General features: G+C 47.2%; 1 protein-coding gene across 10 annotated transcripts; it reads left to right on the top strand.

Annotated features, from left to right (window-relative positions):
* The first annotated feature begins 1,541 nt into the window (after positions 1–1,541).
* Positions 1,542–27,621, top strand: LOC134350936 (low choriolytic enzyme-like). Of its 10 annotated transcripts, none has more exons than XM_063056798.1 (9): positions 1,542–1,659; positions 3,790–3,898; positions 3,989–4,395; positions 4,845–4,938; positions 9,191–9,308; positions 10,059–10,240; positions 10,946–11,027; positions 13,833–13,993; positions 15,949–19,823. In XM_063056798.1, the coding sequence occupies exons 2-9, from the start codon at positions 3,838–3,840 to the stop codon at positions 16,395–16,397; spliced, it is 1,554 nt and encodes a 517-aa protein (XP_062912868.1). In that variant the 5' UTR covers positions 1,542–1,659; positions 3,790–3,837; the 3' UTR covers positions 16,398–19,823. The 10 variants fall into 10 exon arrangements, with proteins under 10 accessions (XP_062912868.1, XP_062912866.1, XP_062912872.1 ...); XM_063056796.1 differs by lacking the exon at positions 1,542–1,659 and adding an exon at positions 2,971–3,041; XM_063056802.1 differs by lacking the exon at positions 1,542–1,659 and adding an exon at positions 2,977–3,041 and having other exon boundaries at positions 4,334–4,395; positions 15,949–19,824.

Here is a 27,621-nt window from a genome sequence, read left to right as displayed (position 1 = left end):
GCGTAGAGCTTTGAGACCTTCCTGATGGGGGGATGGAAGTATATAAGGACTGGACATCCATGGTGAAAATAAAGCGGTGGGGGCCAGGGAACTTAAAATCATCGAAAAGTTTAAGAGCGTGAGAAGTGTCACGAACATAGGTCGGAAGGGATTGAACAAGGGGTGATAAAACAGTGTCGAGGTATGCAGAAACGAGTTCGGTGGGGCAGGAGCAAGCTGAGACAATAGATCGGCCAGGACAGGCAGGTTTGTGGATCTTGGGTAGGAGGTAGAAACGGGAAGTGCGGGGTGTGGGAACTATAAGGTTGGTAGCAGTGGATGGGAGATCCCCTGAGCAGATAAAGTCGTTGATAGTGTGGGAGACAATGGCCTGATGCTCCTTAGTGGGGTCACGATCGAGGGGTAAATAAGAGGAGGTATCCGCGAGTTGTCGCTGTGCCTCGGCAAGGTAGAGGTCAGTACGCCAGACTACAACAGCACCCCCTTTATCAGCGGGTTTAATAATAATGTTAGGATTAGCGCGGAGGGAGTGGAGAGCAGAGCGTTCCGAAGGAGTACATCTGCTCTCACTCCATCCTCCCACCACCCCACTAGGAATAGGGTTCCCCTGGTCCTCACCTCCACCCCACCAGCCTCCGGGTCCAACATATTATTCTCCGTAACTTCCGCCACCTCCAACGGGATCCCACCACTAAGCACATCTTTCCCTCCCCCCATCTCTCTGCATTCCGCAGGGATCGCTCCCTACACAACTCCCTTGTCCATTCGTCCCCCCCATCCCTCCCCACTGATCTCCCTCCTGGCACTTATCCGTGTAAGCGGAACAAGTGCTACACATGCCCTTACACTTCCTCCCTTACCACCATTCAGGGCCCCAAACAGTCCTTCCAGGTGAGGCATCACTTCACCTGTGAGTCGACTGGGGTGATATACTGCGTCCGGTGCTCCCGATGTGGCCTTTTATATATTGGTGAGACCCGACGCAGACTGGGAGACCGCTTTGCTGAACATCCACGCTCTGTCCGCCAGAGAAAGCAGGATCTCCCAGTGGCCACACATTTTAATTCCACATCCCATTCCCATTCTGACATGTCTATCCACGGCCTCCTCTACTGTAAAGATGAAGCCACACTCAGGTTGGAGGAACAACACCTTATATTCCGTCTGGGTAGCCTCCAACCTGATGGCATGAACATTGACTTCTCTAACTTCCGCTAGGCCCCACCTCCCCCTCGTACCCCATCTGTTACTCATTTTTATGCACACATTCTTTCTCTCACTCTCCTTTTTCTCCCTCTGTCCCTCTGAATATACCTCTTGCCCATCCTCTGGGTCACCCCCCCCCGTCTTTCTTCCCGGACCTCCTGTCCCATGATCCTCTCGTATCCCCTTTTGCCTATCACCTGTCCAGCTCTCGGCTCTATCCCTCCCCCTCCTGTCTTCTCCTATCATTTTGCATCTCCCCCTCCCCCTCCCCCTCCAGCTTTCAAATCCCTTACTCACTCTTCCTTCAGTTAGTCCTGACGAAGGGTCTCGGCCTGAAACGTCGACTGCGCCTCTTCCTATAGATGCTGCTTGGCCTGCTGCGTTCACCAGCAACTTTGATGTGTGTTGCTTGAATTTCCAGCATCTGCAGAATTCCTGTTGTTTGTATTCTTGGTAAGTTATATTTGTTAGATAATTGCTCAAAGGACATAAGGGAACCATCTAAAAATAAATCCAAAAACCGTGAAATACCATTAGTCTTCCAAATTTGAAAGACACGGTCAGTGGAAGAGGGAGGGAAGAATATGTTACCTAAAATAGGAATCGCAAGCCCAAATTGATTAAGATCAAAAGATTTTTGGAATTGAAACTAAATACGTAAGGTATATTTAACTATTGGGTTACAAACCAGTTTACAGCGTTTCAAATCAAACGGAAAAGAAGAACCTGAAATGGAGCCAAGTACATAACCTTGAGCAGATTGTAATTCCAATACTACCCATTTAGAAATGGATAGTGTATCTTGGTCAAGTAACCAAAATTTCATGTGTCGAATATTAATTGCCCAATAATAGAATCTAAAGTTAGGTAATGCGAAACCTCCATCTCCCTTAGCTTTCTGTAGATGTATTTTACCCAATCTCGGGTTTTTATTTTGCCAAATAAATGAAGAAATTTTAGAGTCAACTTTATCAAAAAAGGATTTGGGAACAAAAATCGGTAGTGCCTGAAATATATATTAAAATTTTGGAAGAATAAACATCTTAACAGCAGTAATACGACCAATCAAAGTTAAATAAAATGGAGACCATTTAAATGAGAGTTGAGTAATATGATCGATTAAGGGTAAGAAAATAAATCTTTATGTTTACAGGTAACTTTAATCCCAAGATATGAAAAATGATTATTAACCAATTTAAACAGAAGATTCTGATATAAGGGAACTTGCTTATTAATCGGAAAAAGTTCACTCTTACTGAGATTTAATTTATAACCTGAAAAAAGACTAAATTGTGTTAATAAATCTAAAGCAGCCGGGATAGATTTTTGAGGATTAGAAATATATAAAAGTAAGTCATCAGCATTGAGTGATACTTTATGAGACTTTAAACCTCGAGTCATCCCAGTAATATTTGGAGATTCTCGAATGGCAAGAGAAGTTCTAATGCAATATCAAATAATAAGGGACTAAGAGGACAACCTTGTCTGGTACCTCGAAAAAGAGGGAAAAAAGGTGAGCTTAAAGAGTTAGTATGGACTGAGGCCATAGGAGAGTGATATAACAATTTGATCCAGGATATAAATTTCGGGCTGAAATCAAACATTTCAAGCACCTTAAATAAGTAAGACCATTCGACTCTGTCGAAGGCTTTTTCAGCGTTTAAGGAAATGACGCACTCAGGATCATTTTGTGAGGGAGTATAAACAAGGGAGGTATGATAATCTTAAAACTAAGCCATTGCCTTATCTGGCACCAGTATAGGCCAAGAGTGACTCACTTGGTTTAAATTCTTTAAAGCCAACAGACTACTCTAACTTCAAGCAGGATTTCCGAGGTAAAGGCTGGATATTTTTTTTTAAATCTTGACTTTTGAGATGCCACTTATTATTTTTCAGAATTAGAAGCTGAATTGTAGACAACTCTGAAAAGTTTTGGCAGACTACAGACAGTTCTGGTATCACTTGTCCTTTGAGATATTTCCATTGTTGAAATGAGTACTATAAGCTGGGTCAACACAAAAACAGACCACAACCACTTAACAAAACAATGCACATTCAACACATATTTGAGATTAAGATGCTTGTTCTTTCTTCCATCTCCCTATCTGTTTACCTCAGCCTCTGCTGGCTGTTCCCTCCTCAATCTCTTCTCCTATCAGCTGTGTGTACTTTGCACACACTTCTCATCAGATCCAGTTAGGGCTAATTAATCCCTGAGGTGGGTGGGAAGGAGAGGAAGAGAAGGGGCAAGGATATAAGAGCAGAATATTATACCACAGGCTGTGAAGGTACATTGGTGAGATCATACTGTTCTCTGTTATGTGTCTCATGCAAACTGATATGGAGAGAAATATCTATTGTTGAAAGTGCCATTCCTGGTTTACAGTATGATATTGTTGTTGGCAGTGACTGTGAACAGCTAAGTTCTGAAAGGGTTAAAACAACTTTAGTCCACAGTCTGACAGGTGGGAATGACTTTGATCGAATTGGCAATCAAATTTCCCAGAATGACTCATACTCTAGTTCAGGCAGTTTTGATTAACTTGATTGTTAAAGGTTCTTCATTTTTCTGCAACACGACAGGGTTACCGATGCTGAATAGTAGTTTTCTTTTGTAATTCTCCCCAAATCATGGATTCAAGTTGTGGAATGTGGAGGCTCCTCTGCTTCAGCTTGGCTCTTGCGCAGAAAGGTAGTGGCTGTTTTAAATTTGGTTTTTGGGGGGAGGGCGTGTGTGCTTTTTGCTATTGAACAACGGATCCTATTCCTCTTGTGACCACAGGTCAGAGTGAAGTCAAAGAGCTGGACAGCAAATCTCTACTGAATGCTGTTCAGACCAAGACCGTGCTTACAGAAGATGCAATCGTCAGGACTAACCGGAGTATGTTTCTGACCTTCCTTGTGTTTATTCTGGTCAGCTGCTCTGGGACTTTGTTTGAACCTTTTGCTGAAGACTTGTCTGAAAGAAATCTCAGACAGCAACAGATGGACGTGTATTTCAGAAAGTATTCTGTTGCCTTGGTAAAACTGACACCTTTTAGTGAAGCGTGCGGCAGCTTTGTGTTAAATTGCTTCCCTGTGAAAGCTGCTTTTCCTTCTGAGTTACCGATGTGTCTTCCGCCGGCAGGTTCTCTTCAACGTGGAAAGCACGTGAGGAGCTTCTCCATCGAAGGAGATATTATCAAACCCGTGAGTTTCTTCCTGTTTATTTTTCCTTTTTATTTTGTTTTCGTGATGTTATATCGCTCCCTTGGGGCTTGGCTGGTTGGGACTGATGCGGTTGTGCATTGTGGTGTGGGTAAGGGTACCCACAACCAGGGTGGCGTACGGTTTCTGTGGGCCTGAAGTTGACGGAATCGGGGAAACCGCCTGCCTTTCATCCACCGACTTTCCCATTGTCTACGTCCCTGTTCGTGCCCGGCTGTCCCTGGAGAGGGGCATGGGGCATTCAGCGACCAGTTCATACGGCAGGATGTACTGAACCAGCCGTTTGATTTGGCAGTCCCTCGGTGCGTGGGTCTGAATACCTCCCCACGCCTGGGCTGAATCAGAACTCGGAGGTTGACGGGGTGTAAACCTATAATTTGTTTTTTGAGTGCCCCTGGTGACTGTAACGTGGTCTGCTTTCTCAATCTCAGCTCCGGCAAAACGCCGTAACGTCCCAAACCCGAACGTGGCCGAAATCCCCGGACGGCGTGGTGAGGATTCCGTACGAGATCTCACCGCAGTACGGTAGGTGGGAATGGGGTACGAAGCAGGCAGTTTTAGATGTCCTGTCTGTTTGGTGTTGGTTAGCGAGCTGAATAGACATTAGAAGAGTGCCGTGGGACAACTGGAGGCATGGCACCCTCTCCTCGCTGTCTTTGGTGGGGGGGGGGGAAAGACTCTTGAGGTCATGAGGGGACACACACACAAAACACTAGAGGTATTCAGCAGGCTGGGCAGCATTTATATGAAACAGTGCAGTCGACGTTTCGGGCTGAAACCCCTGCCGAAGGGTCTCGGCCTAAAACGTCGACCGTGCTCTTTTCTACAGATGCTGCCTGGCCTGCTGAGTTCCTCCAGCATTTCGTGTATGTTGCTTGGATTTCCAGCATCTGCAGATTTTTGTGAGGTCGCGGGGGCACAGATTTGTTTCATACTGGGCATTGTATGTACAGAGCTTCCTACTTGAACACCTAACGCACCGAAGGTTTGGAGATGCGACCGGGTGAAACAGCGTAGAGCAGCCCCATCGAACCACGCCACCGCAGCGACTGCCGACAATCTCAATTAACGCCAACGTAATCACGGGACAACTTGCAATGACCGACTAACCTACCCGGTACATCTTTGGACTGCGGGAGGAAACCGGAGCACCCGGGGAAAACCCAGGCATTCCGCGGGGAGGACGTCCAGACGGCGCTGGGACTGAACTCCGGGGTGTCCTGTGCGGCGCTGGTGTCGTGCCAACCGCTACACTACCGTGGTCATACATCCTTCTCTGTCCGTGTGATTCAAGGGCTCATCTCGCCACCTTTGGACTGCCGTAATCTGGAGAAAAGACTTCCCTTGTCACCCTCACGATTTTGTAAACCTCCGTGAGGTCATCCCTCGGTTTTCCGTGCTACAAGGAATAAAGTTCTAGCCTGTCCAGCTCTCCAGTCCTGGCAGCAAACTTATAAATCATTTCTGCCCCTTTTCCGGTTTCCCTACATCTTCCTTAGAATAGGGAAACCGAAACTATGCAGAATACTCAATGTGTGACCTCACCAACAACTTGCTCACTCTCCTGACTGATGAAGGCCAGTGTGCTAAACGCCCCTTTCTCCACCCTGCCGGCCTGTGATGCTGCTTTCAATAAACCAAGTACGTCCAGGTCCCTCTGTTCCATCACACCCCCTCAGGCCCTACCATTCATCGACAAGCCCTAGGCTGGTCTGACGTTCCAAAATGCATCACCTCACACTTCATAGTAAAACACACTTGGCCTGCTTTCCTAACTGGGCACGATCCTCTGTAATCCACGATGACCGTCTTCACTATCAACGGCACCTCCTAATTTAGTGTCCTTTCCAAACTTTGCTGATCAAGCCTCGTGCCTTTGATTTCAAGTCTACTGATCACTTGTGAATAATAACCAACAAAAGTCCCAACACCAACCCCTGTGAGACTACTACTGGTCACCGGTCTCCATTCTGAGAAACCATCACCACTCTCTGCTTCCTACGTCTGAGCTCATTTTGAACGCACTTAACTTGCTCTCCTTAGACTTTGAGACCTAACTTTCCAGACCAGCCCGCCATGTTGCACTTGGTCAAATCATGGAATTCTTTGCCACAGGCAGCTGTGGAGGCCAAGTCTTTATGTATGTTTAAGGCAGAGGTTAATAGATTCGTGACTGGTCAGGACATGAAGAGATACGGGGAGAAGGCAGGAGATTGGGGTTGAGGGGGAAAATGGATCAGCCATGATGAAATGGTGGAGAAGACTCGATGGGCCAAATGGCCTAATTCTGCTCCTTTATCTGATGGTCTTGTCAAAGGCCTTGCTAAATTCCACTGCTCTGCTCTCATCTATCCTTTTGGTTACCTCTTCCAAAAGCTCTGAAAAGTTTGTCAAGCGTGACTGCCCTCACACAATGTCGTGCTGACTCTTCCTAATGAGACTGTATCCAAATACTGGTGAATCCTACTCAGAATTCCCTTCAGCAACTTGATGTCAGGCAGACTGGCTTGTCCTTTCTTTCCTTCTGAAACCATGGAACAACTTTTGCCAGCTTCCAGTCTTCAAGAAATTCACCAGTGGCCAACAATGCAGTGAATCACCCTGGGGGGGGGTCTGTATTTTCCTCTCTAGCCTCGCACAAAGTGCACTCAGTCAAGCCCTGGGGTTTTATCCACCTTAATGTGCTGTAAGGCTATAAACACCTGGTCATATCAATGTCCTTCAAAACATCTCTATTTGTTTCCCTTGTCTCTTGAATAACTTATGATTTTCTCCTCAGCACTGGAAAGAAATATTTATTTTTAAAAAAATATCCCCCTGTGGCTCAAGACATAGGCCTCTCTCCCTAGTCACCTTTTAATATAACTATAGTATCTCCTGGGATTTTCCTTGCCTGCCAGATCCATCATTGCCCTCTCTTTGCCCACTTGATTTTCCCCTTAAACGTTTTCTTAATCTTTTTATATTTTCAAGGGGTTTCACTGATCTCCAACTTCCTAAGCCCAATGTATGCTTCCTTCTTTTTCTTGACCAGAATCTCAATAGGCATGGTTCCTTAAACTTGCCAGGGTTATCAGTCACCCTACTTGCTGGTGTTGGACACTTGTTATCACACTCTTCTCCACTCTACCCCTTGCCCTCTCAGTAATTTGTTCTGCCTCGTTCTGTAAGGAGGTCCAGTGTTGCATCTTGTGGGCCTTCAGATGTATACAATCCCTTGACAGGTTTCACAAATTCCACCCTGTCCACTGTATTGCATACCTCAATCATATTTTCTCTTAAAATCCACCACCTAAGATCCAGTCACTCCTCATAACTGGATATTCTCTCCTAGAAAACATCTTGGTGAATCCCCTCTGTCCCCCTCTTCAATGCAGTGACATCCTTCCTGCAGTGTGGTGATCCAGACTGCATGCAGTACTCCAACTGAATTCTGATCATCCTGGCATTTGGGTAACTTTTTAGCTGCTTCTGTAACAATTTTTATTTTACCATTCAAAGTTGTTAGCCCTGAGCTGAACCCACCCCCCCCAAACCACGAGGACCACTGGACCATTCTTAGTCTGGCCTCTACCCTTTGACCTGTATGGCATGGGTGACCCTACCAAGAGTCAAAGCACAAGCCCTGACTCCAGCTCTCCATTGAGTTACTCGAGCCTCACAACCCCACGACAAGGTTGGAGGTGAGTTCTGACCGATGTTCTATAAATATGGTGTATAAATCTCCCTGTCCTAACTAACGAAGGCTAGTGTCCCATATGTCACCATAACCATATTAAGTGCATGTGCTGCCACCTTCAAGGATCAAGTACATGAGGGTCCCTTTGTTCCTCAGTACTCCCTCAGACTTGACCTCATCAGTAATCCCAAAATGCATCAGCTCACAATTAAACTCCATCTGCCGCTCCTCATCCCACGTCACCCACACATCGACATCACCCTGTAGCCTAAGATCACCCACCCCTGTCAATGACTCCCCCCAATCCTGTGCTACCTGTAAACTTGCAGATCATTGAAAACTTACGGCACAATACAGGCCCTTCGGTCGCCCAATGCTGTGCCAAACATGTACTTTAGAAATTACCTAGGGTTACCCATAGCCCTCTATTTTTCTAAGTTCCATGTATCCATCCAGGAGACTCTTAAAAGGTCCCATCGTTTCTGCCTCCACCACTGTCACTGGCAGCCCATTCCACGCACTCACCACTCTCTGCGTGTTTTTTAAAAAAACTTCCCCTGACATCTCTTCTGTACCTGCTTCCAAGCACCTTAAAACTGTGCCCTCTTGTGATGGCCATTTCAGTCCTGGGAAAAAGCCTCTGACTATCCACACGATCAATGCCTCTCATCGTCTTGTACACCTCTGTCAGGTCACCTCTCATCCTCTGTCACTCCAAGGAGAAAAGGCCAAGTGCACTCAACCTATTCTCATAAGGCATGCTCTCCAATCCAGGCAACATCCTTGTAAATCTCCTCTGCACCCTTTCCATGGTTTCCACATCCTCCACATAGTGAGGTGACCAGAACTGAGCACAGTACTCCAAGTGGGGTCTGACCAGGGTCCTATATAGCTGCAACATTACCTCGGTTCCTAAACTCAATCCCACGGTTGATGAAGGCCAATGCACCGTATGCCGCCTTAACCACAGAACATGCCTCCCTCGTCCGCATCACTCAAGTCCTTCCACAGCTGCATCCTGTTTCCATTTTCAATTTTTAATCTCCAGGGTTTGTAGTTGTTTTTTTAAACCTAAATGATACTTTCCCTTTCCTCCAGACGAACAGACCCGGAGAGAGATCGGACGAGGCTTCAAGGAGTTTGAAAGATTCACCTGCATCCGATTTGTACCTCACACTGACGAGGAGGACTTCATCTCTCTTCAGCCTGTTCCCGGGTACGTACAGATTCCCCAGTGGTGAGGCAAGGCCAGTCTGGTGTTTTTGCCCTGTATACAGACTGATGCCCCCACACTGGTTCCCTGTTACCACCAGGACTTGCTCTTGATCCAGAAAAGGGCAAGATTACGACTGATAGATGGGTGTGAGCACCTAACCCTGGGGATACCATTCCTAATGAGAGGCACAGAATCTTCTACCATGTGGCAATGTTGTGGCTTAAATTAGTGGGCTAGTGTTTTGAGGTCTGTTTAATTAAAAAAAAAAGGGAACAGAAAAAGTGGGAGCAAGAGCAGACACCTAGTCCCTTGTATCTGCCATTCAATACAACGATGACTGATTTCCTTTTTAAGTCAGCACCACTTTTCGTCACTGACTCTGTAACCATGATCCCTGTTTGGAAAAAGAAAGTTGAAATGCCCTGAGTTTGACCTTGGCCTGGGAGGTTTAATTGAAGTGATTGTAGATGTGGACTGCGCTGGTGGTACTGAAAACCCTGACCTTTAAGCCGTTAAATTGTTGGTCGTATAAACTCTCCTGGTTCACTGACGCCAGCAAAAGGAATCCGACTCAAGTTTGGACCAAGTGCAGTGGGCTGATGCCTGCTGGGTTCTGAACAGTAAATGTCGGCAATGCCAGTGATGCTCGGGTCCTGTGAGTCCCGAGATGTGGGTGTGCTCCATCACTCGGGTTCAGAATTCAGTTTCTCCGTGGGCGTGAAGGTAACGGTGCTTGTCTCTGTCTCGCAGGTGTTCTGCGTCGGTGGGACGGGTTGGCGGCATGCAGCTCATCTTGCTGAACCGGCAGTGCCTGGAGAAGGGGAAGGGCGTTGTTGAGCACGAGTTAATGCACTCCCTGGGCTTCTGGCATGAACATACGAGGAGCGACCGAGATAAATACATCAAGATCGAGTGGAAGAATGTGTGGCCCGGTAACTTCCTCTCCCCCAGATCTAGTTTTGTCCCTTCATCCCTGAACAACTCGAGCCAGTCTTGGAGAGTCTCCCATCTCTCTGGGTCTGGCAGAATTCAGCTTATTTTGGACGGTTGTGCTGTAAAGGGTTGTGGAGCATTGACGCAGGGACATGAGTTTGAATCCCAAGTGGAACTGATCTTGATTAATAGTAATGAGAAAGCTGCTGGTTGCTGTCAAAATCCACCTGGGTATTTATGTCCTTGGGGGAGGATGACTACTGTCCATGCCTTGTCTGGCCACAAACCCACTGGTGTGGTTGATTCCTAACTCCTGCCTTAGTCCAGCGATGCACTGTAAATGCCCATTGTAAATTGTCCCACAGTTAGGCCAGGGTTGTATCAGGGATTGCTGGGCAGCATAGCTCAAAGGGGCAGAAGGGCCTCTTCTGCACTCTCTCAATCAAAAAATAAAATGGAGGGCAGTGAAACAAGCTGATAGAAGCCGATATAATTACAACAGTTAAAAGGCGCTTGTGCAGATGAATGAACAGGAAGAGTAGAGGAACATGGGACTCACGTAGGCAATGGAGATTAGAGTAGACAGGCACTATGCTTTGTGTTTTGGGGTGTCCCATGGTTGTAAGGGAATAGCTTCATTACAAGACATTAGAAATGTACAAGTGTGCTGTGATTGGGCAGTTTCTGTCATACTTTCCTTTCAGGTTATGAACATAATTTTTTAAAGAAAAATACCAATAATTTGAAGTCCAAATACGATTATGGCTCCATCTTGCATTATAGCAGGTAAGAGTGATGGTGGAGCGTTGTGAATGTCTCTGTGAGGTTTCTAGATTTAAGTTTTCGGATCCTGCTTTGAATGTTTGAAGTTAACGGTAATTACCTGAAACTTGCCACCTCAGTAAATCAACTTCTTTAAACTTTCATTTTCCTCCTCCTAAGTTACATTGAACCCTGTATGCCAATCATTAGTATTCTACCTATGTGATCTGTGGGGTCCTTCATGAGATGGTGAAACAGTGGATGACCTCTTCGTGAATAAGGCAGGGCAAGTGACAGAGAGGAGCACTTTGAGACCAGTGACCATAATTTTATTAGTATAAAGTAGGCATGGAGAAAGAAAGGAAGGGTCCATGGGTTAAAGTCTTAAACTAGGGCAGGGCCAATAATGGAGTCATCAGATGAGACCTTGCAGAGGTCATTTGGGTGGGATTGTTTGCTGGTAAAAGGACAATAGGCAAGTGGGAGGCTTTTTGAAAGTGTGGTATTGAGAATCTGGGGCAGCTGGGGTTAAGGGCAAGGCTGGCAAGTTTAGGGAACTGATGAGTGCTGTTGAGGCTCTGGTCAAGAAGGAGGCATTCAAGAGGTTTAGGCAACTGACGACAAGCAAACCTTCAGAGCATAAGAATTGTAGGGGCAATCTTGAGGGCAAATAAGAGTAGATGAGATGGATCTGGCAGGCAGGGTTAAAGAAAATCATGAGATTCTACAGGTACATTAAGAGTAAGAGGGTGGCTATGGAGAGAGTATATCCACTTTAAAAATCAGCATTGCTATCTGTGTCAAACCAAATTAATATCTCTCCAGTTTTTTTACTAAAGGAATTGGGGGAAATGGGTGATGACTTGGACCACACAGACTTCCACAGAGGTCTTAAAGCCCATTAAGATAGAATAGTACAGTATAAGAACAGGTTCTTCAGCCTGTGGTGTGCAAAACTAATCCCTTCTGTCCAAACAATGTCCATACCACTCCGCTCTCTGCTCATTAATGTGCCTCTGAGTTCCTTAAACGCTACCGTTGTATTTGCCATTGCATTCTAAGTACGCACCATTTGGTGTATATATAAAACAAAAAGTGCCCAGCACATCTCCTTTCAACTTGTCATCTGCATGATCTTTGGGTATTAGACATTTCAACCCTAGAGGGAATGATTCTGGCTGTCTACTATCTGAGCCTCTCATAATCTAATAAAGCTCTACTAGGATTTCCTACAGCCTCTACTTCAGAAGTTTATCCAACCTCTATAGTAGTATGTGCCCTCTAATCCAGGCAGCATCCTGGTAAATCTGTTGTCTATATGGACTTTAGGAAGGCCTGGGGATCCCACGTGGCAGGTGAATCTGGAAGACAAAATCTGGTAGATGCTGGCAATCTGAGAAACACACAAGCAATGCTGGAGGAACTCAGCAGGCCAGGCAGCATCTATGGAAAAGAGTAAACAGCTGATGTTCTGGGCCGAGACCCTTCATCAGACTTTGAAGGGTCTCTGCCCAAAACATCGACTGTTTACTCTTTTCCATAGATGCTGCCTGACTTGCTGAGTTCCTCTGGCATTTTGTAGGTGAGTCTGGAAGGTTAGATTGCATGGGATTCAGGGAGAGCCAGTTAAGTGGATACATAATTGGTTCAGCGGTAGGAAGCAGAGGGCGATGGTCTCAAAATGGAGGCCAGTGACTAGTGGTGTACTGTATCACAGGATCGTGCTGGGGCCTTATTTACATGGTGAGTAAGTTTGTGAATGATACTAATGCAAGTGGCATCTTAGTAAAGAACATTATCAACAATAATAGGAAAATCTTGATTAGCTAGGCAAGTGGGCCAAAGATTGGCAAATGGCTTTCAACTGCAGTAAATACAGGGTGTTGCATTTTAGAAGTCAAACCCAGGGTGATCTTGTACAGTGAACGGTCATTGGGAGTGCTGTGGAACAGGGTGGCCTGGTAGTATGTGGTTCTTTGAATATTGCATTGTAGGTAAACAGTGTGGTGAGAGTGTCTGGCACCTAAGTCTTCATCGGTCAGGGCATTGAGTATCGGAGTTGGAATATTGTGTTGCACTTGTACAAGATGTTGACAGGGCTGCACTTGGAGGATAGTGCATAGTCACGCTGTTATAGGAACGACATAATTAAACTGGAGGGGGTGCAGAGAGGTTCACAAGGTTGCTACCAGGACTTGAGGGCCTGAGTTTATAGGGGAAGGCTGGGCAGGCTAGTTCTCTATTCCTTGGAACATAGGGGATCGAGGGGGACCTTGAAGATGTGTAAATCATGAGAGTTGATGGGGTGAATGCATTCTTCTTCCCAGTGAAGCAGAACTAAAGGGCACAGGTTTAAGGTGAGAGATGAAAGATTTAAAAGTGACCTGAGAGGTAACTTCATGCAGAGAGAGGACTGAACATGGAATTAGCTCCCAGAGAAGGTGACTGAGGTAGGTACGTTTATGTCATTCAAAAGTCATGTAGACAGGTACATGGATAGAAAAGGTTTAGGAGGGATATGGGCCAAATGGAACTACCATGGTCAGCATGGACTAGATGGGCTGAAGGGCCAGTGTCTTTGTATGACTTATTGCAATGTAACCTTTTCAGCTTTGATCTCTGCTCTTCACTTCTAACCTTTCACGTCTCTGAATGTATCTGCTGCTGAAGCAGGTCCAGCTGTGTGATACTGTACTTGGTCAAGTTTTCCTTGGTAGAGCAACTTCAGGCATTCTACTCTTTAAAAGTAGTAGCTATGTAAATGCAAGCTTTGTTCTTGTCAAAATAGGCAAGGCTTTGATCTGCATTGAACTTCTCATCCAATTACAGGACAGCATTTTCCAGGAATGGACAGCCAACATTGACGCCACTGGTGGATACAGACGCTGTGATTGGCCAACGAGTCTGCTTGAGTGAGATGGACTTGCTGAAGGTTAACCAGCTCTACAACTGCACGGCATATCTCAAGGACGAGGCTGATATGGTGAAACGTAAGGGCAAGAGGAACCAGTGGTTTTAAGAGAATGTGAGACTTCTAGTAAAACTGAAACCTACTGAAGTTGGTCACTTAATACCAGCTGTGCTGGATGGTAGCAGATTTCAAATTTATTCGGGTTTCATCAGTGTTACCCCTGCTTCCGACACAGCCCATAACGGGCAAACCCCTGCTTTAACTGGTGGGTGTTTTAACCATGAGCAGCCTCCTGGTGGTTTGTCTGACTTTTTTGTGGGAGGAGAGAAGGAAAGAATGAAAATGGGAATTTGTGGTGGTCCAGAGTACAAGTCAGATTACTTGGACATCAGTCTAGGAATGAGTCCTCATCTATGTGCATCTCAGAAAATAGTTCATGAGTGAAACACCACTTTTGTTGGGTAGCTCTGTGGGATTTGTACCTGGTTGGGTGGGGAGGGGGGGGCGAGAGTCTCAAACTTGGGAGAGGCAGCAGAACCCCACCCACCTGTAAACTACCTGGGGGTATACTTGAGAAGCTGGGACATGCAGGACTGCAGACCAGAGCTGGGGGGTGGTGGGACTGGGGAGACAAACTGTCTTGGAAGAAAGGAGGTTTGGACTAGGACAAGCTTGAGCAGGTGGTGCTTAAAAGGATCTGGATGTCCATGTTCAATAGGTACACCTAATGTCAGAAATGTTTACATCCTGAAATTCTTCTTCACAAACATCCATGAAAACAAAGGATTGCCTCCAAAGAATGAAGGAAGCTAAACCTTAGAACCCCAAAGTCCTCCTCCCATGCACAAGCAGTGTATGAATTGTTGGAGATTAACACAAATGGCAAGTGATGGGGGAGGCAAATGGTACAATGGCCTTTACTGAGAACTGGAATTCACGAGCTGTCCTGCTCCCACTACACTGGGAACTGGTGAGACCCGTCTGGTCTCCCAATGCAGGAAGTCGTCACTGCAGTTGGAGCACAAGAGGTTATCCTGTCGGAACGCTGGAGCAGGGATCCATTCGCAGACCCAGTACTGTGAACACAGTGATATTAATTGAGTAGCAAATCCAGGGGGGCAACAAAACAGTGTCAAAGTTCAGGCAGAGATCAGAATCAGGAAACAGGCAGAGTCGATAGTCAGACGGACAGAATACAGATACGAATGCTGGAAAGGCTCAGGAAAATTCACCAGCACAATCTGGCAACAAACAGGTGAAAACACAGGACTGAAATACACTGAGCAATACACAGAGAGGCAGATGATAGGTGGAGCACAATGAGACACAGGCAGCAGCAATACAGGTAATAATGAGAAACAGGTGAGAGACGGAGTACTCAGTAATACAGGGGCCGGAGTAGAGCAGGAGTGGGGACAGGAGCACATGGCAGTTCAAAACCACAGACAGACAGCTAGGGGGAAAACACACAAAGAGACAGAGTTCGACTGGAGGTACTGTCATAACCAGGTTGATTCCCAGCATAGCAATCTCTCACAGGGAGAGAGTGAACAATCTGCGTTTATATTCCCTCAATTTAGAGGGTGGCGATTACTTCATTGGAACATACAAACTGTTTGTTGTGCTTGGTAGGTGGGGTGGGGGGGTGACTTTGCCTGGCTGGAGTGCCCAAAACTGGGTTTGCAAAAAGGAGTCTACATGCTGACACGTGAGAAGAAGTTTCTTCACTTATTGAGCATTGAATCTTTGGAATTCTCTATCCAAGAGGATGTAATGCTGTTGACTCATTCATGTAAGTGACCGATAGATTCTTGGATATTAAAAGGATCCGGTGTCAGTGGAGGAGTTACTAAGGAAAAGGAGCTGGCATGATCTTCATGGATGGGGAACAGACACGAAGGGCAGAATGGCCTTGATTCTATATCATCAGTTTCCAACGTCAGCCCACATGGGGGGTTGGGGAGGCTCTTTCTGCTCTGAGCCTGGAAACCTGAGGGGACACAAGTTTGTTCTCACTTCTCCCTCCCACCTTAGGGCATCCACTGGCAAATGAAGGCGGCACCGCTCATGAGACCGGAAGAACCAAGGAGGCAGTCAGACCGAAATCTTTCCAGGACGCCCCTGCTGGAAGCGCAGGACTCGGTACAGGAGCCGGAGTGGTGGGGGCTCCTTCTGGGAACGGGCCCACCACCGCTCCGGAGGTTCTCCGATGCCTCGGGGTAGGACCACACCCGTTCACATACAAGGTAGCCGCCGAGGGGCCGGCGCTGGACGTTCCTGGGAGCGGTCGGGAGCTGCCCAGCACAGCCTGTAACCCCGAGCCGAGGTTTCTTCCCCTGGCTGAGCTCCATCGCTGCCCCCACAGAACGCGAGCGCAAAACCGGTCAGCGGCCGCCCCTCCTGTACCGAGCGGGCGCACAGCAGCTGCGTCCTGGCTCGATGCCTCGGTGCCAAACTCCACTGAGGGAGCAGAGTTCCAGTGACACAGCCCAACCTCTCTGCGTACCCCCCCGTCCCCGCCCAGCGGGCCGCTCGCTGGGCATTCACTCACCACGAGTTGTCCTCCGCCCTACAGCGGGGCCACTGTCCGGTTCTGTTGGCCCAACACCACTGTCACCTCCCCAGCCGGCCACCACTCTTCATCCCAGGGACTCGCTTCGGGCACCGGGGTGGACGGGTGGAGCTGTGGGGTCTGATTGACATGACCCCGTCCCCCTGGAGAGGCCCCGGCCTCTGACGTGCCCGTGTCCCCTGGTAAGGCTGCACCCTGTGACTTGTCCCCACCCTCTGAAGAGGGCTTGCCCTTTGACCAGGCCACACCCATTGAAGAGGCCCTGATCTCTGACCTAACCCCACCCAACAAGCAGATCAGAGATCACACTCACCAGCACCATCCCCATCCTCCAACTAGGCACTTCCCTCCAAACAGGCACCATCCACTGACCTCACCCTGGCCTTGCCTTGCGCTCTGACCAGGTCCCTCCCCTCTAGTCAGTCCCACTTGTCTGCCAAGGTCTCTACAGAATACCTGCTGGGTCGCAGGCCCTCAGTGAGGACACCCCTCCAAGGGCTGTCCTCCTTGACTGAGATCCTCCCGCCCAGTGATCCCCCTCCCGAGCCAGTCCCCACTCCCCTGGCTGCTCCTCCACTGGATTGGAGAACCCTGCGAGAGCCTCCCCTCGGGGGGGGGGGGGGAACCAGTGGGACATCGGGCATTGAGACTGGGCCGAAAGTGGTTCACACCAAAGGACGGTGCGAGGACTGAGGAGTTAAGGAGAAATGTCAGTCTCAGATTTATTATTAATGATGAATTTTGTTTTGCTGCAGCAGAACAATGCACAATGTAAAAAAATTACAAAAGAAATAAATAGTGCAAAAGGAATATTGTGGTGGTGTTGACGGACCATTCAGAAATCTGATGGCAGAGGGCAAGAAGCTTCTGAAATGTTGAGTGTGTGTCTTCAGGCTCCTGTAATGAGGAGACAGCATGTCCCGGGTGGTGAGGGAACTTGATGATGCTGCCGTCCTGAAGCTCCACTCTCTGGAGATGTCTTTCCCGACGGCGAGGGCTGTACCTGTCCACAACCCTCGGCAGCCTCTCTTCGCTGCTGGGGGATGCCGAAGCTGGGACTCGCTGAGGAGCCCCCGAGCCACTGCGTCAGTGTGGGCAGCAGTGATGTCTGTACGTGTAGATAAAACAGTACCTTAAATCACCTGATAATGTGGCAACTCCTGATGATTGGAATCAAATCTAATCCACACCAGAAGTTTGCGATCTGGAGCACTGCCAGGCTGAGGCGTAAACTTTATTTCTCCTTCCACAGATACTGCCTGATGTTCTGGGTATTTTCTGTTTTGTTTTAGAGTAAAATGATGGTCCGGTTTTGATTTTTCAGTCCTGGTGAATTAGTTGTGACTCTTGGAAGGGAGTTTGATAAGTACTTGTGGACTGGGACTGGCTGGATTCTTTCAAAAACTGAAATCTCTTATTGCTGTAAGCTTCCTGTGATCCTCTACTTTTGTCAAACACTGTGGCAGAAATACTGTGTCTTTGTATTTCAAGCTTGTGTTCTTCAGAATTGAGTTGATGGTTCACAAGACTATGCTCCTTGGGTGGATAGAGGGCTAGCATAGACTTGATGGGCTGAATGGCTCCTTGTGTGTTGTAAGAATTGGTGATCGTAACCTGACTCTGGGCTAGGCTGGATCTAGGTTAAGCTGCTGGGCACAGCAGTGTATCTGAATTCTTGTGAAGAAATGCTTTCTGGGCTCATGGGATTGATTTGCAGCAGTTGAAGGCTTTGGCCATGCAGAGAGAGTGGGCTGTTCTCTCTGTTCCGCCAGGGGGAAGGTCACATTAATGTGGCTGTTCAACCTGCAGACACAGACTGGTGGTCTGGATGGAGAAACAACTCGTATTCTGCCTGGGTAGTTAAACCTGATGGCATCGACATCTCATCTAACTTCCAGTAATTACCCCTCTCTGTTTGACTCCCTTTTTATCTGTTACCCCATTTCCCATTCTGGTTGCCCTACCCACTCACCCCCTACCATAAGGACCCCCCCCATCACCTTCCTCTGATTCGCCATCTTCCTCCCCTCCTTGCCTACTGTTCTCTATCAGATTCCTCCTCTTTCCATTTATCACCTCCTAGCTTGTCACATCATTCCCCCCCCACCCATCCACCTTCCCCCTCACCTGTAACCTCCAGCTCATACCCCCCCTTCCCCACCTTCTCATTCTGCCTCCTGCCCCCTTCCTTTCCAGTCCTGATGAAAAGTCTTAGCCTGAAATGTTAACTGTTTATTTGCCTTCATTGATGCTGCCTGAATTGCACATTTCTCTGGATTTCCAACATCGGCAGAATCCGGTGATCTGGAGAAAGTTGTTCAAATGCTATTCTGGCAAATGGGGATTTGAAATTCAATTAAGTAAAGCTGGGATCACACTTTGTGACTAAGTTGACAGTGATTAAAATCTGTCTGGGTTATGTACAGTAGGTCAGCAGTCAATGCTGGAAATACTCAGCAGGCCAGGCAGTGTCAGTGGAGAGAGAACCAGAGTGAGCACTTCATTATCAAAGACCTTCCTAGATCATCGAACAGTACAGCACGGGGCAGGCCATTCAACCTACGATGGTGTGCCAATCTTTATTTAGATACGGTGTGGAATAGGCCCTTTGAGCCCCACAGCCCAGCAACCCACCAATTTAACCCTTGCCTAATCATGGGACAATTTACAATGACTGATTAACCTATGGGAGGAAACCAGAGCACCTGGAGCAAACGTGCTTTCATAGAATAGTACAGCACAGTACAGGCCCTTTGGCCCACAATGCTGTGCTGACCCTCAAACCCTGCCTCCCATATAAGCCCCCACCTTAAATTCCTCCATTTACCTGTCTAGTAGTCTCTTAAACTTCACTAGTGTATCTGCCTCCACCACTGACTCAGGCAGTGCATTCCACGCACCAACCACTCTGAGTAAAAAAACCTTCCTCTAATATCCCCCTTGAACTTCCCACCCCTTACGTTAAAGCCATGTCCTCTTGTATTGAGCAGTGGTGCCCTGGGGAAGAGACGCTGGCTATCCACTCTATCTATCCCTCTTATTATCTTGTACACCTCTATCATGTCTCCTCTTATTCTCCTCCTCTCCAAAGAGTAAAGCCCTAGCTCCCTTAATCTCTGATCATAATGCATACTTTCTAAACCAGGCAGCATCCTGGTAAATCTCCTCTGTACCCTTTCCAATGCTTCCACATCCTTCCTATAGTGAGGTGACCAGAACTGGACACAGTACTCCAAGTGTGGCCTAACCAGAGTTTTATAGAGCTGCATCATTACATCGCGACTCTTAAACTCTATCCCTCGACTTATGAAAGTTAACACCCCATAAGCTTTCTTAACTACCCTATTCACCTGTGAGGCAACTTTAAGGGATCTGTGGACATGTACCCCGAGATCCCTCTACTCCTCCACACTACCAAGTATCCTGCCATTTACTTTGTACTCTGCCTTGGAGTTTGTCCTTCCAAAGTGTACCACCTCACACTTCTCTGGGTTGAACTCCATCTGCCACTTCTCAGCCCACTTCTGCATCCGATCAATGTCTCTCTGCAATCTTTGACAATCCTCTACGCTATCTACAACACCACCAACCTTTGTGTCGTCTGCAAACTTGCCATCCCACCCTTCTACCCCCACATCCAGGTCGTTAATAAAAATCACAAAAAGTAGAGGTCCCAGAACAGATCCTTGTGGGACACCACTAGTCACAATCCTCCAATCTGAATGTACTCCCTCCACCACCACCCTCTGCCTTCTGCAGGCAAGCCAATTCTGAATCCACCTGGCCAAACTTCCCTGGATCCCGTGCCTTCTAACTTTCTGAATAAGCCTACCGTGTGGAACCTTGTCAAATGCCTTACTAAAATCCATATAGATCACATCCACTGCACTACCCTCATCTATATGCCTGGTCACCTCCTCAAAGAACTCTATCAGGCTTGTTAGACACGATCTGCCCTTCACAAAGCCTGGAGGGAAATGTACAAACGTGCTTACAGGGGATGCTGGAATTGAACTTTGAACTACGACACCCCGAGCTGTGATAGCACTATGCCACAGTGGCTCCCTCTCTTGATGACAATTTACAGTCAAGGGTTTTGAAGAAAAGTCTTCAGCTTGATGTGTAATCTCTCCCTCCACAGATGCTGCGTGGCCAGTTGAGGATTTCCAATGTTGTCTGTTCATTGCATCAACGATTCCTCTGTTTCCAGGGTTACCGAGTCAATTCTGATGATGAGCTGACCAGGCGGGTTTCCTTTTCCAGGCCGTTACCTGCGCCTAGAGGCGTCGTATCCTCGGCAGAGTGGGGAGAAAGCTGTGCTCATCAGCCCAGTACTGACCGGACAGAGGTGCCTGTCGTTCTGGAACCACATGTCTGGGGAACACGTGGGTGAGTGGTGAGAGAGGCAGACAGTGTGCTCCCTGTGTTCATCTGGTTCCAGAGTTCAGTGGCCAGTGACGAAGGATCTGGTGAGCAGAGGGACAGCTTGAGGTATTGCAAAGATGAGACGTGCATGCACATACTTGTGCTCTGTGCATGTGAGTCCTTTGTGTGCGTTTTAGTTCCTGTGCTTTGCTGTATGTGTGAGTCAGTGGAATCTACAGGACACAGACACAGAGAGGGACTTCTCCGTTAGGCTTGTTCAAAGTGAATCTTTTTAAATATCAAAGAATGTATGTTATCATATATTTTACCTTGAGATGCATTTTCTTATAGCTGGCTGGTGGTGTAGTGGCTTCAGCACTGGACTTTGAGGTGAGTGGTCCTGGGTTTGAATCCAGCCGACTCCTTGTATGCTTTCCATCCGTGCTGGGTTGAGCACCGAGCTGGTGACTTGGCCTTGGGGTTTTTAAAAAAAAACAGACAAAATGCTGAAGAAATGGCAGGGTTGCCACCCGATGTGCCACAAGGCACAGAGAGGAGCAACAATTTGCAAGAAAAAGACATACAATTTTTCATAAACAAAGAATGACAAACAACCAATGTGCAAAAGAAGACAACAGTAAATTTTTTAAAAAGTGATCCTGAGATGGAGTTGAAAGTGAGCCTCTGGGATATGGAATCAGCTCCGAGTTGTGTGTGGAGTTATCTACACTGGTTTAGGAGTCTGGTGGTTGTAGGGTAATAACTATTCCTGAACCTGGTGGTGTAGGACCTAAAGTACCTCCTGCCCATTAATACAAGAGCATGGCATGGATGGCAGGGTTCCTTCATGGGTACTGCTTTCTTATGGCAGCGCTCTGTGGTGATGTACTCAGTGGAGTGGGCTTTTCCTGTGACAGACCGGGCTGTATCTGCCACTTTCTGTAATCTTCTCTGTTCCTGGGCTTTGGTGTTTCCATACCAGGCTGTGATGCAACCAGTCAGGATGCCCTCCACTGTGCACCTACAGAAGTTCATCAGTTTTTGGTGACATGCCAAATCTGTGCAAGACCTCACAAAGAAAGTGGAGGTGCTGCCGTGCCTTTGTGACGGGACTTGAGTGCTAGTCCTAAGACAGATCCTCTGATAGGTTAACACAAAGGAATTTGATGCTGCTCACCCTCTCCTGCTCAGATTCCCTAATGAGGTCTGGCCCATGGACTTCTGCTGTTTCGTTCTGTAGTCGATAATTAGCTGATGTTGAGTGGGAAGTTGTGATGCCACTTAACACGATCTTCGATCTCTCTGTACCAGTTTGACTCTGCCAACAACAGTGGGGTTGCCGGCAAACTTCCTTAAGTATTGGAGCTGTGCCTAGCCACACAATCAAAGGTAGAAAGTGAGTAAAACTTGAGCAGGGCACATTTACATAGTGCCTTTAACCTTGCACTTCCCATGGCTTCTAAAGTGCTCTGACCAATGTAATGTGGGAAACTTGGGGTTAACCCTGTGCTGAAGACTTTTCCCTTTGCTTTGCTGATCCGGGGTACTGAAGGGAACTTCTCAGCCCTTCACAATGGTGTTTTGCAACTTTTCATAGCCAAGGGAGACAGCCTTGCATTACTTCTGTGAATTTAGCAGCTGCTGACAGATCAGATGTGACACTTTCCTTCAAGCTGAAAACAAGGAACCTTCTTATCACAGACTTTAAATCTGTTTCCTTTTAGGCTCCTTAAATGTGTATCCGAAGCACGAGAGCTCCTCACACTGGCACAAGCTGTGGTCTGACCAGGATTACAAGAGGCTAAAGGCCAAAGGTGGTCCTGTTTCTCTCCCCCCCCCCCCCCCCCAGTGGAGTGGTCCTGTTTCTCTCCCCCCCCCCCCCCCCCCAGTGGACAGGCGTATCGAGTAAGTCGAGATCTGGCCAAACAGTAAGAGCTGAAGAAAGAACTGGGCTGTGGAATCCGTGTCTGCTGTCCTGTCTGCTCTCTCTTTCACACGGCAATTTCCACAGCCGGTGAAACCCTGACGACTGTCCTGGGGTGCATATTTGTACTGCCTGTGCAATCCTTGAGCCTGTAGTCAGTCAAGTTTATTGTCCTCTGCACAAGTCCAATGACAACCTTGCAAAAGCATCACAGGCACATAGCATCAGATACGCAGCATTCAGAAAAAACATTAAAACCTAAATTAAACACAACTTGTACATTAGAAAAAAATACAATTAGAACAAATAAATACAAAGCCCACTTTAGTTCAAAGTAGTTATAGTGTCGCGATTAGGGTTTGATCCATTGGTTCAAGAACCGAATGATTGAAGGGAACTAGCTATTCTTGAACCTGGTGGATTGGGATTTCAGGCTTCCTGCCCAGTGGTAACTGAGAAGATTACATGGACTGGATGGTGGGGATCTTTGATGCTGCCTTCTTGAGGTCCTTCTGCAGTTGTACAGGGCCCTGGTGAGACCACACCTGGAGTATTGTGTGCAGTTTTGGTCTCCAAATTTGAGGAAGGACATTCTTGCTATGGAGGGAGTGCAGTGTAGGTTCACGAGGTTAATTCCCGGGATGGCGGGACTGTCATATGTTGAAAGATTGGAGTGACTGGGCTTGTATACACTGGAATTTAGAAGGATGAGAGGGGATCTGATTGAAACATATAGGGATTGGACACGCTAGAGGTAGGAAACATGTTCCTGTTGTTGGGGGAGTCCAGAACCAGAGGCCACAGTTTAAGAATAATGGGTAGACCATTTAGAACGGAGTTGAGGAAAAACTTTTTCACACAGAGGGTTGTGGATCTGTGGAATGCTCTGCCTAAGAAGGCAGTGGAGGCCAATTCTCTGGATTCTTTCAAGAAAGAGTTAGTTAGAGTTCTTAAAGATAGCGGAATGAAGGGGTATGGGGAGAAGGCAGGAACAGGGTACTAATTGTGGATGATCAGCCATGATCACAGTGAATGGTGGTGCTGGCTCGAAGGGCTGAATGGCCTACTCCTGCACCTATTGTCTGTGGTGGCACCTCCTGTAGATGCCACTTTTGGTGGGGAGGGTTGTGCCCATGACGTATTGGATAGAGTCCACTACTGTCTGCAGCTTCTTGTATTCGTGCACATTTAAATTGCCGTACTGGACCATGAAACAATCAGTCAGAACACTTTTTGTACATCTTCAGATGTTTGTTAGTGTTCAACATCTAGCTGACCCTCTTCAAGTCTAAGGTTGACCAAGTTTCTGCCACGAGTTCAGTGCCCTTAAATTTGGAATGTGATAAATTAGAAACTTTGTCTCTTTGACTCAGACCATGAGTGGCCTGCATTGGGCATTTTCATGCCCTACAAGGCGCAGATTGGAAGACTGTGTGGGGCGCCACTCCTTGCACAGACTAGAGCAATTGCCTTGCTCAAGGATATAAACATGCTGCCACAGCTGAGGCTCGAACTAGTGACCTGGAGATCAGTAGATGAACACCTTAACCACTTGGCCACATGCCCATACAAAAGCTAAAAGCTCAACTTTATCTCTGAAATGTACCTTGTTCTAGAGTCGTACAGCACAGAAACGGGCCCAATGGCCTAACTGGTCCTCGCCAGCTAAGATGTTCATCCAAGTTAGTCCCATTTGCCCACATCTGACACAGTTGAAAAATCATTGATCTGAAACATTAATAAAAAATGCGAGAGGATCTCAGCAGGTGAGGCAGCTTCAACGGAGGGGAATAAGGAGTCAGTGTTTTAGACTGAGACTCTTCATCAGAAATGTTGACTCTTTGTTCCTCTCCATAGATGCCGCCTGACCTGCTGAGTTCCTCCAGCAATGTGTGTTTGTGTGTTGCTCTGCGCTTCCAGCATCAGCAGAGTCTCTTGTGTTTCTGAGATACTAACTTCTGTTTCTCTCTCAATGTGCTGCCTGGTCTGTTAATGATTACAGCACTTTCTGCTGCAGTTTCTGTTTTGCAGTGTGTGTAGTACAGTACTTTGCTTTTCCTGGACTACAGATTAATGGCAAGACCAGCTCATCCTTCAGACCGGCCTGTAGGTTTGAAAGCTGCACAATCTAGGCTTAACACTAATAGACAACCCCGGAGTGTTGTAATCTTATTTGAGGGGATAGTTTTAGATCAAATATAGAGTTCAGGGGTCGACAATGAAAGCTGAGAGACTGCCAGATTGTTTCCGAGGTTACTTCACGGGGTCAAACTTGGGTCAGCAGGCTGAGGGTAGCAGACACCAACAAACTCATTCGTAAGGCCAGTGCTGTTGTGGGGATGGAACTGGACTCTCTGACGGTGGTGTCTGAAAAGAGGATGCTGTCCAAGTTGCATGCCATCTTGGACAATGTCTCCCATCCACTACATAATGTACTGGGTGGGCACAGGAGTACATTCAGCCAGAGACTCATTCCACCGAGATGCAGCACAGAGCGTCATAGGAAGTCATTCCTGCCTGTGGCCATCAAACTTTACAACTCCTCCCTTGGAGGGTCAGACACCCTGAGCCAATAGGCTGGTCCTGGACTTATTTCCTGGCATAATTTACATATTACTATTTAACTATTTATGGTTTTATTACTATTTAATTATTTATGGTGCAGCTGTAACAAAAACCAATTTCCCCCGGGATCAATAAAGTATGACTATGACTGTGAAGATGTAAACATTGGCATTGACTGCTTGGGCCAAATGGCTTAGTTCTCTGCTATAATATCTGTTTTTTTTAGTTGATTCTACAGCTGAGCACAATAGCACAGGGAGAAGCCCATGAACTTGAGGTTGGGATGTTCCCGCTGCTCCTGACCAGTGTCTGTGTCTTCAGGTGATAATTGAAGGTGTTCTGGGGGTGACCTGTTGGAGTAATGCTGCAGCTGACGACCTGCATCTGCACACGTGGAGCAGCACCACAGACAGGAGGCAGCAGCCCCCAAACTGCTGTCTCACTGTGTCTCTCTCCCCTCTACTGATTTCCAGCAATGTATTGAGAGACAAAATAAATACTTGCAGTGTACTATCACTTTCCGGATTCCTGTACCCCACCTACAGTTGCTAAGCTAATATTCTAGGTGTTTTGACCTCTCTAAACCTTGTCACTACAAAGATTTTCTGTGGCACCTTTTGCGGCCTCTAGCATTTTACAGTCAAAAGTATTTAAAAGTGGTCACTGTCATGCTGTTGGAAATGAAGTGCGTTCTGCATGGAGAGCTCCCGCAAACAGTAATGTGATCGTGATTGGATTGATGTTTGCTTCCTGATGTTGAGTAGGTCTGGGGACTGCCTTGCATACTGTTGGGGGGGGGTGAATAGGGGTGGCTTGGGCCAAACGGTGCCTCCTCTGACTGTGCCAAGTACCAGCAGAATGCCAGCCTAGAGCTTGTGTTCATCTCCCACCCTGGGACTTGAACCCACAACCTCCTGACTCAGTGGAGAAAGCAACTACTGAATCCGGTTGGTGCAATCACATTGAAATTGAAATATCTTTATTGTCATTGCATAGTACAATTTGTCATGCACCAATACAGCGAAAATGGGTTTGCAACTCTCATACTCAATGCTCTAAAACAACAAATAAAATAACTAATAAATAAAATCAAGTAACCAGCCAGTACAAGCAATGTCCGGCAGTACAAAAGCACAACTCAGATGCATGACTGCCACAAAACTGGTATTAAAGTAGCAATATAACAAATTATGGATGATGCTTGATCGATTGGTTCAGAGCAATTATAGCTCTGGGGGCGGGAAAAAGCTTCGGTCTGGAACTGCGGGCATAGAAAATTTCATAATGTCTGCCAGATGGAAGACGTTCAAACAGATGATTGCATGGGTGTGTATTGTCCTTACAGATGCTTGTAGCTTTCCTTAGGCAGCGAGAGCTGTAGGTGTCCTCCAGGGCTGGGAGCTGTGTCCCGATGATCTGTGTGCAAGAGACGACCCGCTGAAGTGCTTTCCTATCAGCTGCTGTACAACTGAGGTACCACACAGAGATGCAGTATGTGAAGATGCTCTCTGTGGTGCAGCAGTAAAAGGTCACCAGCATCTGTTCAGGTAGATCAGCTTTCTGCAGCGCCCTGAGGAAAAACAAGCGTGGCTGTGCTTTCTTAACTATTGTAGTGGCGTTAGAGGACCATGTAAGGTCTTGTGAGATATGTATTCCCAGAAACCTGTAACTGGACACTCTCTTCACTATGTCTCTGTTAATGTAGACATTGTAAAACATGTTCATGTTTTGAATTTATTAAGTCTTGTCTGTCGCCAAGGCTGAGACTAATGAGACTTCTCATCTGACCTTCCACTGAGCTTCCCTTCTGCAGGGGAGTACTGGGCGCAGGAGGTTTGCTGATGTACGCAAAGACTGACCCCAGTCCCAGTTCTACCCTAACTCACCACAAAGGGCACCACGGTAACGTAACAGTTAGTGTGACTCTGTTACAGCTTGGGCCATCGAAGTTCAGCGTTCTATAAGGAGTTTGTACGTCTCTCCTGTGCACACACTTCCTCCCACAGTCCACGGGTTGCTAATGGTCCAGCTCGAAGGGGGGCAGCTCTAAAACTTGTGAGAGATCTAATTATTTTGTGGAAAACACAAGGCTCCAGATGCTGGAATCAGGAACAACAAACAATCTGCTGGAGGAAGTCAGAAGGTTGGGGGGGGGGGTGGCAGAACTGATGTTTTGGGTTGAAACACAGCATCGGGACTGAGAGGGGTGACTGTCATGGGGAAAGACAAGGGAGGGACAGGAGTCAGCGGTGATGGGTGGATTGTGCCAGGTAGAGGATCC

This window comes from Mobula hypostoma, chromosome 8 (genome assembly GCF_963921235.1).
Source record: "Mobula hypostoma chromosome 8, sMobHyp1.1, whole genome shotgun sequence".
Classification (NCBI taxonomy): domain Eukaryota; kingdom Metazoa; phylum Chordata; class Chondrichthyes; order Myliobatiformes; family Myliobatidae; genus Mobula; species Mobula hypostoma.
This window is presented reverse-complemented; position numbering and strand designations above follow the sequence as displayed.